This window comes from Ictalurus furcatus, chromosome 13, assembly GCF_023375685.1.
Source record: "Ictalurus furcatus strain D&B chromosome 13, Billie_1.0, whole genome shotgun sequence".
Taxonomy (NCBI): Eukaryota; Metazoa; Chordata; class Actinopteri; order Siluriformes; family Ictaluridae; genus Ictalurus; species Ictalurus furcatus.
The window spans coordinates 20,074,739-20,088,613 of record NC_071267.1 but is presented as its reverse complement, the minus strand read 5'-3'; the positions used below and the strand labels follow the sequence as shown (position 1 = coordinate 20,088,613).

Here is a 13,875-nt window from a genome sequence, read left to right as displayed (position 1 = left end):
TATATAGTAGGTAAGTACGCAGTTTCAGACGCAGCCCACGGCTTCAAGCAGTCGTCTATTTGCGCGTATAGCATGATAAATAATTAACTACACTTGAAGCTTTCGTAAAATTAAGAATGAAACACCCAAAACTGTATACGGTACCATAACGAAGACGAACTGTATGTTGATACGTGAAATTCTGGAGGGAACGTCGGACGGCGTGGCGTGGGGACGTAATGACGTGTGCCGTTAATCGATCTATCTTCTATAACATGTAAAACAGGAACATGAAAGGAATATTCTAAAAGCAACTCATGTAAACACCTTAATCACAATATTATCTTATTCAGAATAAGGTCGATAATTAGATTACTGCTGTCCATGTAAACATAGTCAGTGATATTTTTAAGAAGTAGGCTGTCTCTGCTCACAACAGTCTCTGCGTTAAATCTGTTGCGCTCCAAAGTAAGACTTGTACTTTTGCCTCGATCCCTTGATCGGGATTTCTTCCCCCGCCCATGTGTGGAGAGTGAGCTGAGCTCGTGGAGTCAGAAGAGACCGATTTTTGTCTTTAGAAAGTAGGCAAAGTGGAACAATAGAGAAGGTGTTGAGAAGCACAGAAAGGGTTGGGGATAGAAGGGGTTTAGAGAGCACAGGGTGTGTGTGACGGGAAAACGCAGAGGGGAGGAGGAGAGACGGCGTGTCAGGTGGTGAGTCAGGCTGGAGCTGCTCTTTAACAGCGAGAGGAAGCGGATCCGGAGCTGAATATGATGGTGATGATGATGATGATGATGTGCTGTGTGTCATGGCCAGCGGGACCGGTGCGATCATGTTGAAGTGTGTAGTGGTCGGCGACGGCGCCGTCGGCAAAACTTGCCTCTTGATGAGCTACGCCAACGACGCGTTTCCAGAGGAATATGTGCCCACTGTGTTTGATCATTACGCAGGTAAGTTCAGGATCGATGCATGATTTGTAGTAATGCAGTTTCATGATGTTTCTTACCATGCACGACCTTCTTTCTGTCTGTGCGTAAAAAATGCTGAAAAGAATCAGTGTATGCGCGCGTTCTCGCGCGTGTGTGATGTGGTGTGGTGTATTGTGGCTTTTCATTGTCTCGTGCTTCCTCTGATCGAAACCACCTGTGGGCTTCAGGGAAGGCAGCTGATGTGTTTAGCCACACTTCCTCCCTCACATGCCAGTCACATCATTAAACCTCATGACACATTACAGTATGTGGATCATCACATGTTGTAGTAAAGTAACTGTTGCATGTTTGATTTTGCAGTGAGTGTGACAGTTGGGGGAAAGCAGTACCTTCTTGGGCTGTATGACACTGCTGGTCAGGTATGAACAAAATCCATCTACCTGTCTCATTATTTTATCTTTTTCTCTGGTTACATTTTAATAAGAACACTACACTGTTATGCACGTCTGTGTGTTAAAACCTGGCACCTTATACTTTGTTAAAATGGTGCAATCATGAGTCACTCAACAGCTGATGCAACTTTATTTATATAGTCAAATTATTTTCAACAAATCGGTCACGGAATGTTTTCCTTAAAATATAATCTCATGAAATCTGGTGTTTGGTTTCTTTCTCTCCTACTCGTCATCCTCCTGTATAGGCTTAGTTGCATAGTTGTTAAAGCTGTTGCTTTTTCTAGTCAATTGAATAGAATAAAATTCATTTAAACATGAGTAATTTGGAAAAGGGTTAATAGGTAATGTGAATCTAACTGCAATTTGAATAAAACTAGTTATACATAATGTAATGTAAGGTGGGGTGGGTTCAAGAATAAAAAATTTTTAAAATCCAGAACACCAATCAGCCGTAACATTAAAACCACCTGCCTTATATTGTGTAGGTCCTCCTTGTGCCACCAAAATAGCTCTGACCTGGCGAGGCATGGACTCCACAAGACCTCTGAAGGTGTGCTGTGGTATCTGGCACTAAGACCTAAGCAGTAGATCCTTTAAGTCCTGTAAGTTTTGAGGTGGGGCCTCCATGGATCGGACTTGTTTGTCCAGCACATCCCACAGATGCTTGATCAGATTGAGATCTGGGGAATTTGGATGCCAAGTCAACACCTTCAACTCTTTGTCATGTTTCTCAAACCATTCCTGAGCATTTTTTGCAGTGTGGCAGAGCGCATTATACTGCTGATAGAGGCCATTGCCATTAGTTAATACCATTGATATGAAGGTGTGTACTTGGTCTACAACAATGTTTAGGTAGGTAGTACATGTCAAAGTAATATCCTTATGAAAGCCAGGATTCAAGGTTTCCCAGCAGGACATTTCCCAGAGCATCACACTGCCTTTGCCAGCTGGTCTTCTTCCCATAGTGCATCTTGGTGCCACCTTTTCCCCGGGTAAGTGACACACACGCACCCAGCTGTCCGCACGATGTACAAGAAAATATGATTCATCAGACCAGGCTACCTTCTTCACTGTTCCATGGTCCAGTTCTGATTGTCAGCTTCCCATTGTGTGTTCTGACACCTTTCTATCATAGCCAGCATGAACCTTTTAAGCAGTTTGTGCTGCAGTAGCTCTTCTGTGAGATCAGACCAGACAGGCTAGCCTTTGCTCCACATGCGCATCGATGAGACTTGGGCGCCTATGACCCTGTCACCGGTTCACCACTTGTCCTTCCTTGGACAACATTTGGTAGGTACTAACCACTATAAACTGGGAACACCCCACAAGACCTCTAATTTTAGAGATGCTCTCACCCAGTAATCTAGCCATCACAATTTAGCCTTTGTCAAAGTTGCTCAGATCTTTACGCATGCCCATTTTTCCTGCTTCCAACACACCAGCTTCAAGAACTGACTGTTGACTTTCTGCCTGATATATCCCACCCATTTACAGGTGCCACTGTAATGTGACAATCAATGTTATTAATTTCACCTGTCAGTGGTTTTAAGGTTATGGCTGATTGGTGTATATTTGCATGTGGATAATATTCATACAGTAAATCTGTGGAGTGATCATAACGAGGTCTGGAAGGATTTGCTTTCATGTGTGTTTTGGCAAACTAATTCAGTCACATTGGAAAAACAAATATAATTAGTCTTTGAGTGTGAATCTAGAAAGTTAATACGCTTATGGTGTCTTACTGGATTGAAAGCAAAAGTGCAACCATGTGATCCAAAATGAGGATCTTATGGAGTGAAACAGTTGAGCGCACTAATCAGGAGCGCCTGCTCTCAGAGTTAGAGAGGAAGCTTTTTTCCGTTCTTAGAAGGTGGTCTGCTTCAGAGAAACGGATCTCTGTGGGTCTGACGCTCTAATGAGATGGCTGAGGAAGCATGAGCTGTGTGAATAGAAGCAGATCTGCTGCGTTGTGCTGAGAGTGCACTATAAGAGGAGCTCTGAGACCCAGGCTTTTCTCCAGAGCAAAGCCGAAAGCTGGATCCGACATGGCTGCTATTTTTCATTCAGAGCACTTTAAAGGGTGCTGGAAATGAAGGAATGAAAATGTGAGGAGTGGGCCAGATGTTGCAGAAGGGTCAGGAAGGGCCAAATGCTGGGGTTTGATTTCAAAGCAGGCAAAATTTAAAGTCTTCCCTGTGCGCGCACAGCTGGGTTTGGTTTAAAAACACTACAGAGTTTGTGATTGATCAGAGCCCTTGTTTAGATGAGAAATGAGAGGGTGTGTCTGCAAACCTGGCCGTGTAACTCTGATTGAAAGAGAGCAAAGGAAATTCTTCGTGTTAATGTATTTTTGAGTATACGTAACTGTCTAGTGTGTTTACACAGAGAAATTCAAACAAATGTAGTAAGCTAAAAGATGGATTATGGACTGTATTTGACAAATAAATGAATGGTGGAGCAACAGAGTGCTGCAAAAATGAGTCCTAAAGTCCGGAAATTAGTTATTATTTTTGCACTTCCGGTTCCGTCGTCCCGAAGTCAATGGGGTTTTTAAATGGGTTGTTGGTTAAATGCCTGAAATAAGGTCTGTGGTTAACACAAGCTCAAGATATTTTCACGTTTTATTCTATGACATCAAATACATCAGTAATACCCAACTCGGGATTTTTGGCTATTGGCTTTTTGTCAAGGGAACCGGGGTGATGCTAACTTCTGGGTTGGCCTACTAAAAAAAAACATAATTTTTGCAGGACTCTATAGAGCAGTTTTAGCTAACAATGACAGTGGTAGAAAGTTTCCACAGAAATGTTACACTTCCATAAAAAAATGCATGTAGTACACCACCTTACGTTGTAGGTTAAGTTTGCTAGGTAACATCAGCTAGCAGTAAATGTGGTCTGGTAAGATCAGTCTTATGCTCACATGATCAGCTTCTCATATCGACTGTCAGTGTTGACATGCGTCTCTGCACAAAAATTGTTAGCATTTCAGGAATACTAGCTCACTAATAGCTTGGCTAGCAACAGAGCTGCCTCACTATGTGCATTAGTGAGTTCGTTTTTCAGCTCCGCTATTGGTGAGCTTTTTCAGTATGGAGGTGGTAGTGAAGCTGCTTTGTAAATTAAGTAGCTTGTTTTTTCTTGTTATTTAAAGTATTTTATGGACTGAGAAGCTCTAATGAATGCTATTATATTTACATTGTATATTTTACTTCAAGTTATTGTCTTGAGAAAATGACTTGCTGAAGTTAATGGCTGCTAACAAGACCAAATTGTTTGTCAGCTTCTTATGATTAGCTTTTGTTTATTAGCAGAAGATTAGACAAAAATTATCGATGTACCTCCGTTTGCCTTATAATAAATTGTACCTTTCACCAACTGCGTTTCCACAGGAATAATCTTTCTTTCATATAGGTTTTATTCCTTACAACCCACTTTGCTTGACATTTAAAATGTCTGGAAAAAAATGAGACTTTATGGTCCGTTTATAAAAAAAAGTTCTATGCCAGCTAATGTTAGCTAAATTCTTATAATATATTCTTCTCCAACCTAGCTACCTACAACATTTCAGACATCAACATTTTGTGTGAGATTTGTTTGAGATTAGTTGTATATACTTTGTGGTGTGTGTGGAAACTTCTTGAGCTTTAAAAAAATTTCCATTGCAGTGACATTATTGTTAAAATAGTAAGCATTCAAATTTATACCACAGCACTGTCGATTTCTCAGTTCTGATTGGTCAGAAACTTTCTGTAGCGCTGACGGCAAATCAAACTCGTTCTAATACGTTATCAAATACTTCTAATACACTATAATGTGTATTATTGTATTATAATAATCATTTATATTTCACAGTGAATTTGTATGGTAGATTCTCAAAAAATGTAAGCCTTACAATAAAACGAATTTAAACGTGAAAAAAAGTGTTATTTACTAAACTGAAATATGTACTGTTTGTGACAGGGAGGCTTTCTGTAATGAAGCATCTATTTAACATTTATGGAAGGAGAGTTGCTCCTTAATAAATAAAAATTAAATTGCAGTGGTTGTAATGGATAAAATACTTCACACCACCCTGTTGTTGATCATTTTCCTATAACAGCAAAGTGTTTTATTCCTTACTTAAGAAACGTCTCTTGTATAAACTGACTTTAGAATGTTTTGTATACTTATCTAGAAGATTAATGTGCTGTATATACTTGTAAGTTGGGTCAGAGTACATGGTTTGACTCAGCTGCAGAGTTTGCTCGTGGAGTGATCAAAGCAGCTGGAGGTTTTGGCTTGGGCAGTGTAATGCAACTCGCTCTCTCACTCATACACATGCTCGCACACACATACAGACGACTTGCACACATCAGGACACAGGATAAATATCTTACACAATGGTGCTTTATTTTGTTTGGCTCAATATTTCCAAGTTTATATTTTAGTTGCCAAACATTTCTTTATTCATTTCCATCAAAAGCAGCTTGGAGTGAGTATGCTGCCCAGAACAGTGTTTGAGAAATGTATTTTATGGTTCCTAATGCGTTTTTAATTGCTACTGATTTCACTGTACAATGTTTTTCTACATGAAAGTGCCTGGGAAATCATATTGGGTGTGTTTTTTTTTTTTTTTTTGGGTGGGGGGGCGGGGGGGGGGTCCTCTTTTTTTCTTTTTTTTTAATTTGCAATGCAACTTGTGGATTTTTTAAAATCTTTTTTTTGTGGAAAACTACTTGAATTAGCAAAATTGCAAATGCACAAAATTGTTTTGCAAGGCCTTTGCCAGTGTTTTTTTTTCTTCTGGTAAACGAGACCTTTTAGTTGTACTCCTGTTCGACACACGTGAATCGAAGAGGGCTTTGTCTGAATGATCACACATGACAAGTCTTGGCCCAAATCTGCGGAAAATTGCAAGTTCGTCCCAATACTGCGGAGTTGGCTTAATTTTGCATAATTTTTAACTTTTTATTATATGTTTTAGAATTTGCATTTCTGCTATCGCAAAGTCACGAAATCCTGGAGGGACTGTATAAACAACTGTATTACTGTATACAGTGGGATAATGGGGAAAAAAAATTGCCTATTGGGGGGCACGGTGGCATAGTGGTTAGCACATTTGCCTCGCACCTCCAGGGTTGCCGTTCTCCCCATGCTTCGGGGGTTCCCCTGGGTACTCCTGTCTCGTCCCACAGTCTAAAGCATTGTAGGCTGAATTGGCATTTCTAAATTGTCCGTAGTGTGTGAATGTGTGTGTGATTGTGCCAGGGTGTCCCCTGTCTTGTGCCCTGAGTTCCCTGGGATAGGTTCCAAGCTCCCCTGTGACCCTGTGTAGGATAAACGGTATGGAAAATGGATGGATGGATGGATATTCTATTATTAGTCTGATCCTCAGCTCAGGATACTGTCTGTGCAGGATTATTCTCCCCGTGTCCCTCCAGGTTCTTTGTTTTCCTCCTACCTCCTAAAAACATGCCATGGTTGGATTGGCTATGCTAAATAACCCCTTAGGTATGAATGTGTGTGAGCATGGTGACCTGCAGTGCCCTCCATCCAGGATGCATTCCCGCTTCATGTCCAGTGTTCCCAGAATAGGCTCTTGATACCGATGATAAATGAATGAATGATATTTTCATTAAAAAAATGATCAATTTTATAAAAAATGTCTGTACTTGGTTGTGGGTATAGCGTTTGTATCCGTTTTAATCCTGTCTAGAATAATGATTGCTTATGTTCCATCACCATAAATACAAATTATGCCAGTTATCAATCGATTTGTTGGGAGTGTGGTGTACTCTGTACTTGTGGGCGTGCATTGCATTAGCGTCCAATTAAATGCTTTCTTGAGGGCTTATGTTCTGTTTTTATAAGTATACTGTAAGTTATGATGGTTAGTAGTTGATATGGCAATAGTTCAAGCTCCTCAACATGCCTCCAACCCAGGGGTATAGGAGCGATTTTGAACCTGAGGGTGGATGCTGAAATGCTAACGTGTTTCGGGAGCATTCTCCCTCAAAATGGCTTTTTTTTTTTTTTTCCAAATAAAGCACTTAAATTCTCATTTCTAATGACTTTTGGGAGCAGAATGTACTAATTAGTGTGGTTGGAAGAGGGTATTTGCAGTGATAGAAGATTGAGAATACTCAGATTAGGGAGGGGAGATTATAAAGACTCGTGTGCATAGTCAGAGAGATGGACTATAATATAACTAGAATGAAAACTACGACATACCATAAACTGCATAATATCCTTTATTTTATTAAGGACGTTTTCCAGAATCACGGCAGAAAATGAAAACACACAGTCTCCAACTCATAGCTCCAACTGACCAACAGTGGGAGCACTCCTCACACGATGGCGCCCCCATCCCAAACATCCAACACGGCTAACTGGTAGCTATCCATACAACTTACAAGCTCGTCCTCCTCAGTCTTTTCTACTCCTGTGACCTTCTGTTCATCCTCTGCTGTCCTCTTCCTCTTTAAATATTGTAGTATGCTCATCTCTTTGTGAACATTCTGACTAACGTTACCATTAAATCGTTTATGGACACGTAGCAATAGCACATACACACAATTTTGGTGTGCTAGCTAGCTTGTAAACATATGCATATTTGACAGTTTCATAGGATAAATAAGCATTTTGACAACAAAATTGTTGATCAAAACCAGCAAACAATCAGGAATTTCATGGGCTGGAAAAGCTACGATATCCTACCTCAAATACAAAGTGGTAAATCTTTCATCTGTACGTTAGTGTGCTCAAGAGCATCTGAATGCTATGTCGTAACCGCCCTCACCTTACGATGAGAGTTTTTTTTCCACGGATGGTCACGGAATATTCTCGTCATCTCCAAATGAATCCATCCCTCTTTCATTGCATAAGAGTAGCCACCTCTCTGAAAGTCCATACAAGGTTTTGCTTGTTACCTTGCAGTGATGGACACTTTGCCCTCATCAAGCTAGGCAAACGGTTCAGCGAGCCCTAGCTACTCGAGTCTGACCCCTGTGCTTATTATAGTGGAGGTTTTTGTTAACTTTTTTTTATTGAATTATGTTTCAGAATGGATTCATTTGGAGACAGTCCAACTCAGAAATCCTCAGAGACAGGCAGGCAATGCGAAATAAAATTTGAGATTAGGGGAAAAAGGGGGGGGGGGGGCATGACAAAACCTAGATTTTGAAATGTGGCAGGCAATGTGAGCCATTATACATGCCCCCCCATGTATAATCGTTCCCATGCCCATGCTTCAACATAGCCCTACTGTTTCAAATGAAAATACACCAGCATGTGGAATCAAATCAGCACTCTCAATCAAGTCTGTGTTGACCAAATGCCTCTGATATGGTAGCAGACACTTATAGTGCTACATTTGCTGAAAATTTCATACAAGAAACCTCATGATTTTTGCAGTACTGAGCGATGTGTCTAGTAGATCTAAGCGTTTTTATCTGTGCTGTGTGTTTCTATGGTGCTCATTTTCAGTATGCATGTCTCTGCTTCTGGGCTTGTTGTTCCTGTTAGGTGGTGATGGATGAACTGTGCTATTCTCTGCACTCCATCATATTCCCACAGCCAGCTGATTAAAAAACCTCAGACAGACCTCATTTTATCTCACAAACTCTGCACTGCTGTGCTGAACCCAATGAAACTGTCTGTTACGTGCTGAACAGAGCTCTAGAGCTAAAGGAAAACACAAACTGATGATTAACTAAGCAGCGATATTCCAGCTGGCTGGGATCATGTTAGAAACATCATGTCTTGCTCATCATTTCTTGTGTGGATGGAAACAGAGCTTCACGTAGCTCGTTAGACGTGTGGATGTACGACTTCATGTACACTGCCTGATTGGTGTGACATGTAGAGTGCTCCAGCAGCGAGCGTGCTGAGAAATGAGGGAGGTGAATCCTCTCTTTAACTCAGAAGAACAGGAGAATGAACTCCAAATTGTTAGTGGCGACAGTGTTCATAGTGTCCTGATTTCAATTTCTGCCTTCACTTTCTCACACTCTGTCTCTGTTAGCGTACTGAGATCTGAGCAGGCTTACCGTCACTCAAGCTTCGCTCTCTTCTTTGGAAAGTGCATTTTAAATGTAGTTGTTTTTAAAGATTTAGAATTTGGTGTATTATTTTATGCTTCTGTAATAGTAATAGTTATACTATGTACTTGTATTGCCTAAAGATGAAAGATTTGGCTTTCTTCACCAAAGCATATCGCAAGGATTATCACAATATTATAATTTTATCATCCACTTGATTTGTTTTATCACACCTATATAGCTAGATGATGCATTTCTTAGACTACTCCAGAACTGAAAAATCCCCCATCTTTAACTGTTATTTAAACTTCCTTCAAATCCCAAATGGCTTCCTATTGACTATATATGCTCACTACATAGGATTTTAAGATTCAGCCACATAAAAAGAGTGAGTCAAGTAAAAAAAAAAAAAATTAGTTTGCTTCCAATTACTCATGAAAGTCAGGACATTTGGGGAAAAACATCTGTTGATTTCTTTTTATGATGGTAATTGCCTTATTTGCATACTTTTAATAAATATATGTTTTTTTAAAAAACTGTAATATAAAAAACCTGTTCTCTGTTAAAAGGTTAAGTTTCACTTTGGTATTAGTAAAGGAAAAAATATCCCATTAAGGGTGTGGTATATCTGTACATTCAAGTCCTCATGGGAAGTTCGTATTTATGAGTTGGGAAGTCGTAATTACAACATCAGATGCGTTCAAGCCACTTTGGTCAGAGCTAAATGGAGGTGTACCTTCTCTTAATTAAATACAAAAAAATACAGCAAGGTTTTAATAACTCTACTTTTAGAAAATGAAGAACAAAGAATGCTCACTAGGTGTGTTTAGCTTTTTTATGTTTTAAATCAATTAATGAGCCACTGCAAACTTTAACGTTACATATTATATCAGAATTGTACAGTGCTGTCATACTTTGTGCAGGCAATTAGCTTTCAACAAATATACCGTCAACTACAGACGTTGCATCAATTGTTTCCACCATGTTCTCTTACTGTCATGCCCCCAACTTGGAAACTCTGGGCTCACAGAAAATCATGAGTTTCCAACTAGTATTTATGATATTGTGGTGCCATTCATGTGCTTAAATACGATCTTTCCGACATGACTCGAACCCACCATATGGCCTTAATTTAAAAATAATTTTAAAAAAAAGCCCTGATACTTGGTTCTATAAAGAAAAATTAAATACTGTTGCATGGCATAAATAACATGCTTTTATTCAGTGCTTTTTCTTACATCAAGTGACAAGCTTCTTATGACAAAACTTTTAGGAAAGCTTTTTCAATAGACGTACATTAAGCGACTAAATATATAATAAAATAATAATAACTAAATAGATAAATAAATTAATGATGATGATGATGATGATAATAATAATAATAATAATAATAATAATAATAATAATAATAATAATAATAATAAGCACATTCGCCTCACACCTCCAGGGTTGGGGGTTTGATTCCTGCCGTGGCCCTGTGTGTATGGAGTTTGCATGTTCTCTCCGTGATGATCACCTTCTGAGAACGCAGATCACTCTCACAGCCTTTAGAGTTTGTAAATGTCCAGATTTCCAGACTGCTTATTTATTTCTTCCTTAATCTCTTCCTGTTTGCTCCCTCTCTTTCTCTCTGAGCTGCTCTGCACTCGATTTCTTGAAGGGATGAAAATCTACTTTGGCTACTTTGGAAGAAAAGAAGAACGATTATTGATATTTTTTTTGTCTCTTACACAGAAACTTTCCTTAAATCCTCAGTCACTGAAGACAGGGCAGATGAGTCAGACCACAGCTGATCGTTCTGTGTGTGTGTGTGTGTGTGTGTGTGTGGCCTGGTTGGGGTTTGAGCAGCACATGGAGATGTTAGCACATGTAGAGTGTGTGTAATCCCAGGTGCAGGAGGCCTGGAGCATCACGCCATGGCACCCACTCACTTCCAAAGAATATAGTGGGAAAGCCTTATCTAGGATGAGCGTGTGTGCTGTGTGTGCATGCTGAAGTGCCAGCAAGCCTCAATTAATCTGCACGGGCTGAGTAAATACAGGCATGAATTATTCTCTTTGGATAACAGCTCCCACGCCCACCCATCTTTCTTCTACTGCTTACCATCTCCATAGCATTTCATCTTTCGCCTTGACTATTTTTTTTTCTTTGCTTGTTTGCCGGAGCAGGGGTGTAAATATAACTGTCTTATATAAGGAACTAAGTGTTGTCAGTAATGAAAGACTGAGCGGAAAGTTGACCCATTTACAACATCAAATGACAGATTTACAGCAGTGCGTACTGATAAACAAAACGAACAATAACTGCACAATTTTCTTTAAGGGATTGACTGACCAGACAGAGGCAGAAAACACAACTAGATGCATGCATACACTGATACACATTTACAAGCAAGGCTGGGTGTGATGCATGGAAATCATGATTTTTATGATTGTTGCGACCAAAAATGCATTGAGGTTGTTTTTTGGGGGGTTTTTTTGTGGAAAAATACTTGAATTGGTGCAGTTGCGCGGCCTTTCACAGTGATGTTTGTTGCTAAATGAGACCTTTTAGCTATACTCATGTTCAAAGCAGACAAATTGAAGAGGGCTTTGGCTGAATGCATGTCACATGACACGTCTTGACCCGAATCTGTGGAAAATCGGAATGTTGCGGCGTTTGCTTGATTTTGCATTCATTTCTGTGATTGCAAAATCACAAACTCCTGGAGGGACTGTGGAATAACACTCCATGGTTAAAAAGAAAAAAAAGATGATCAGATGAACATATCCTTTGTAAAAATAGCTAGACACCCTCGTTTTCAAGTTTATTTGGTTTAATGCATGGACAAGGTTTAAGAACAACCTGGATGATGCAAACCCAACTGGCCAGAGTAGAAGTGGCTTTATTTATCCCTCCAGCCATCCATCCATCCATTTCCTGTACAGCTTATCCTACACGGGGTCGCAGGGGAGCGTGGAGCCTATCCCAGGGAACTCGGGGCACAAGGCAGGGGACACCCTGGACGGGGTGCCAGTCCATCGCAGGGCACAATCACGTGTGCACACACACACACACACACACACAAAATTTGGAAATGCCAATCAGCCTACAGTGTAGGGGAGGAAATCAGAGTACCCGGAGGAAACCCCTGAAGCACGGGAGAACTTGCAAACTCCACACACACATATAGTTATATAGTGTAGTTGTTAGCAAGAATGTATGGCGGAAAAACTGGCTAATTGGGTTGTGTTTTACTTTTACAAGAGCACCTGTTCCTGTTGGCTTGCACCATCGCAGTCCCACACTGTATCTGCTCGAATAACTGGCTGACATTTGCAACAGAATGGATATTTTGTGTGGGGTTTTTTTTTTTTTTTTGTAAGTAAAACCAAACCAGAGGACAGTGTTGTCCCTGTCTAGGAGGAACTAAGTTAGTAGATGTTAACAAAACTCCTGGTGATACCTTCTAAAAAAAAAACAACACACAAAAAAACTCCATGCTTCGTAGTTTCTTAGTTACGTACATTAATTCTGATTTGCTGTTATTTCAATTTTCCAGTTTCATGTCAGCTTGTTTTGTTTAGTTTTCACCCCTTTTTTTTTTTTTTTTTTTTTTTTACATAAAGGCATACAAATGTGAGAGCTCAGAACTGAGGAAAACCATTAAAAAATACTAAACATCAATCACAGACTGCTTTAACCAGCATGCAGAAGTGAGAAAGCTACAAACAGGCTGAGACATTAGTCATCCAGAGACCACTGGTGAATGCTTTATGACTACATAGGAAGCATGTCCTTCCCAAAAATTCCCTAAAAATACAGTAATGAAATGTTTACCCATATATCTGTATTACATATCACAGAATTCTACAAAAATATCACTGCAGTATCATCCCGTTTGTTCATTTAACGCAAACTGTTTCTGATGGACAGCACAGATTGCTTAAAAATGTCCACTGAAGCCAGTAACCGTATCACTGATAGAACTCCACTGACACTTTGCTTCAGTGGGATCCTGGTCCAGATTCAGGGTCACTGTGTTTTAATGGCACAAAGATTAAAGTTCATTATACAGCATGCTTTTAACATCATTTTGGGTCCTGTTAAGATACATGGATTCACTGGGAGTAAGTGAGTGTATGGTTGGGTGGGTTTTGCACAGGGGAAAAAAAATATAATTGGACAGTACGCTCTTCATAAACGAATTTTTGTCCTGCATGGATGCCTGGCTTCTCCATATGATTGTTGGGGGTTCAACCTCATAATCAACAGCCGGTCAGTGAAAAATTGAACATGATTGGCAGCATTTCAGACTTAAACATATCATCGCCAGTCAGTCAAACATAGACTCGGAGTGCTCGGAGTTTCAGTATGTCAGGAGCCTAATCCATAACTGTTTTACACTAATACTATAACTTATTTTATGTTTGTTATTTGTAGACATTGTAAATAAATTGCAAATATAAAGTTCTGTTAATTATTTGTCGTTGTTTCATTTATAATTTATCAT

At 39.8% G+C, this 13,875-nt stretch overlaps 1 protein-coding gene across 1 annotated transcript in view; it reads left to right on the top strand.

The window, feature by feature from the left end:
* The first annotated feature begins 512 nt into the window (after positions 1–512).
* Positions 513–13,875, top strand: part of rhoq (ras homolog family member Q) — a 25,254-nt gene continuing 11,891 nt past the window's right edge. The window contains exons 1-2 of the mRNA XM_053639362.1: positions 513–929; positions 1,269–1,327. Coding sequence (XP_053495337.1) covers positions 788–929; positions 1,269–1,327 — 201 coding nt within the window. The 5' untranslated portion in view covers positions 513–787. The remainder of the gene's footprint in view (positions 930–1,268; positions 1,328–13,875) is intronic.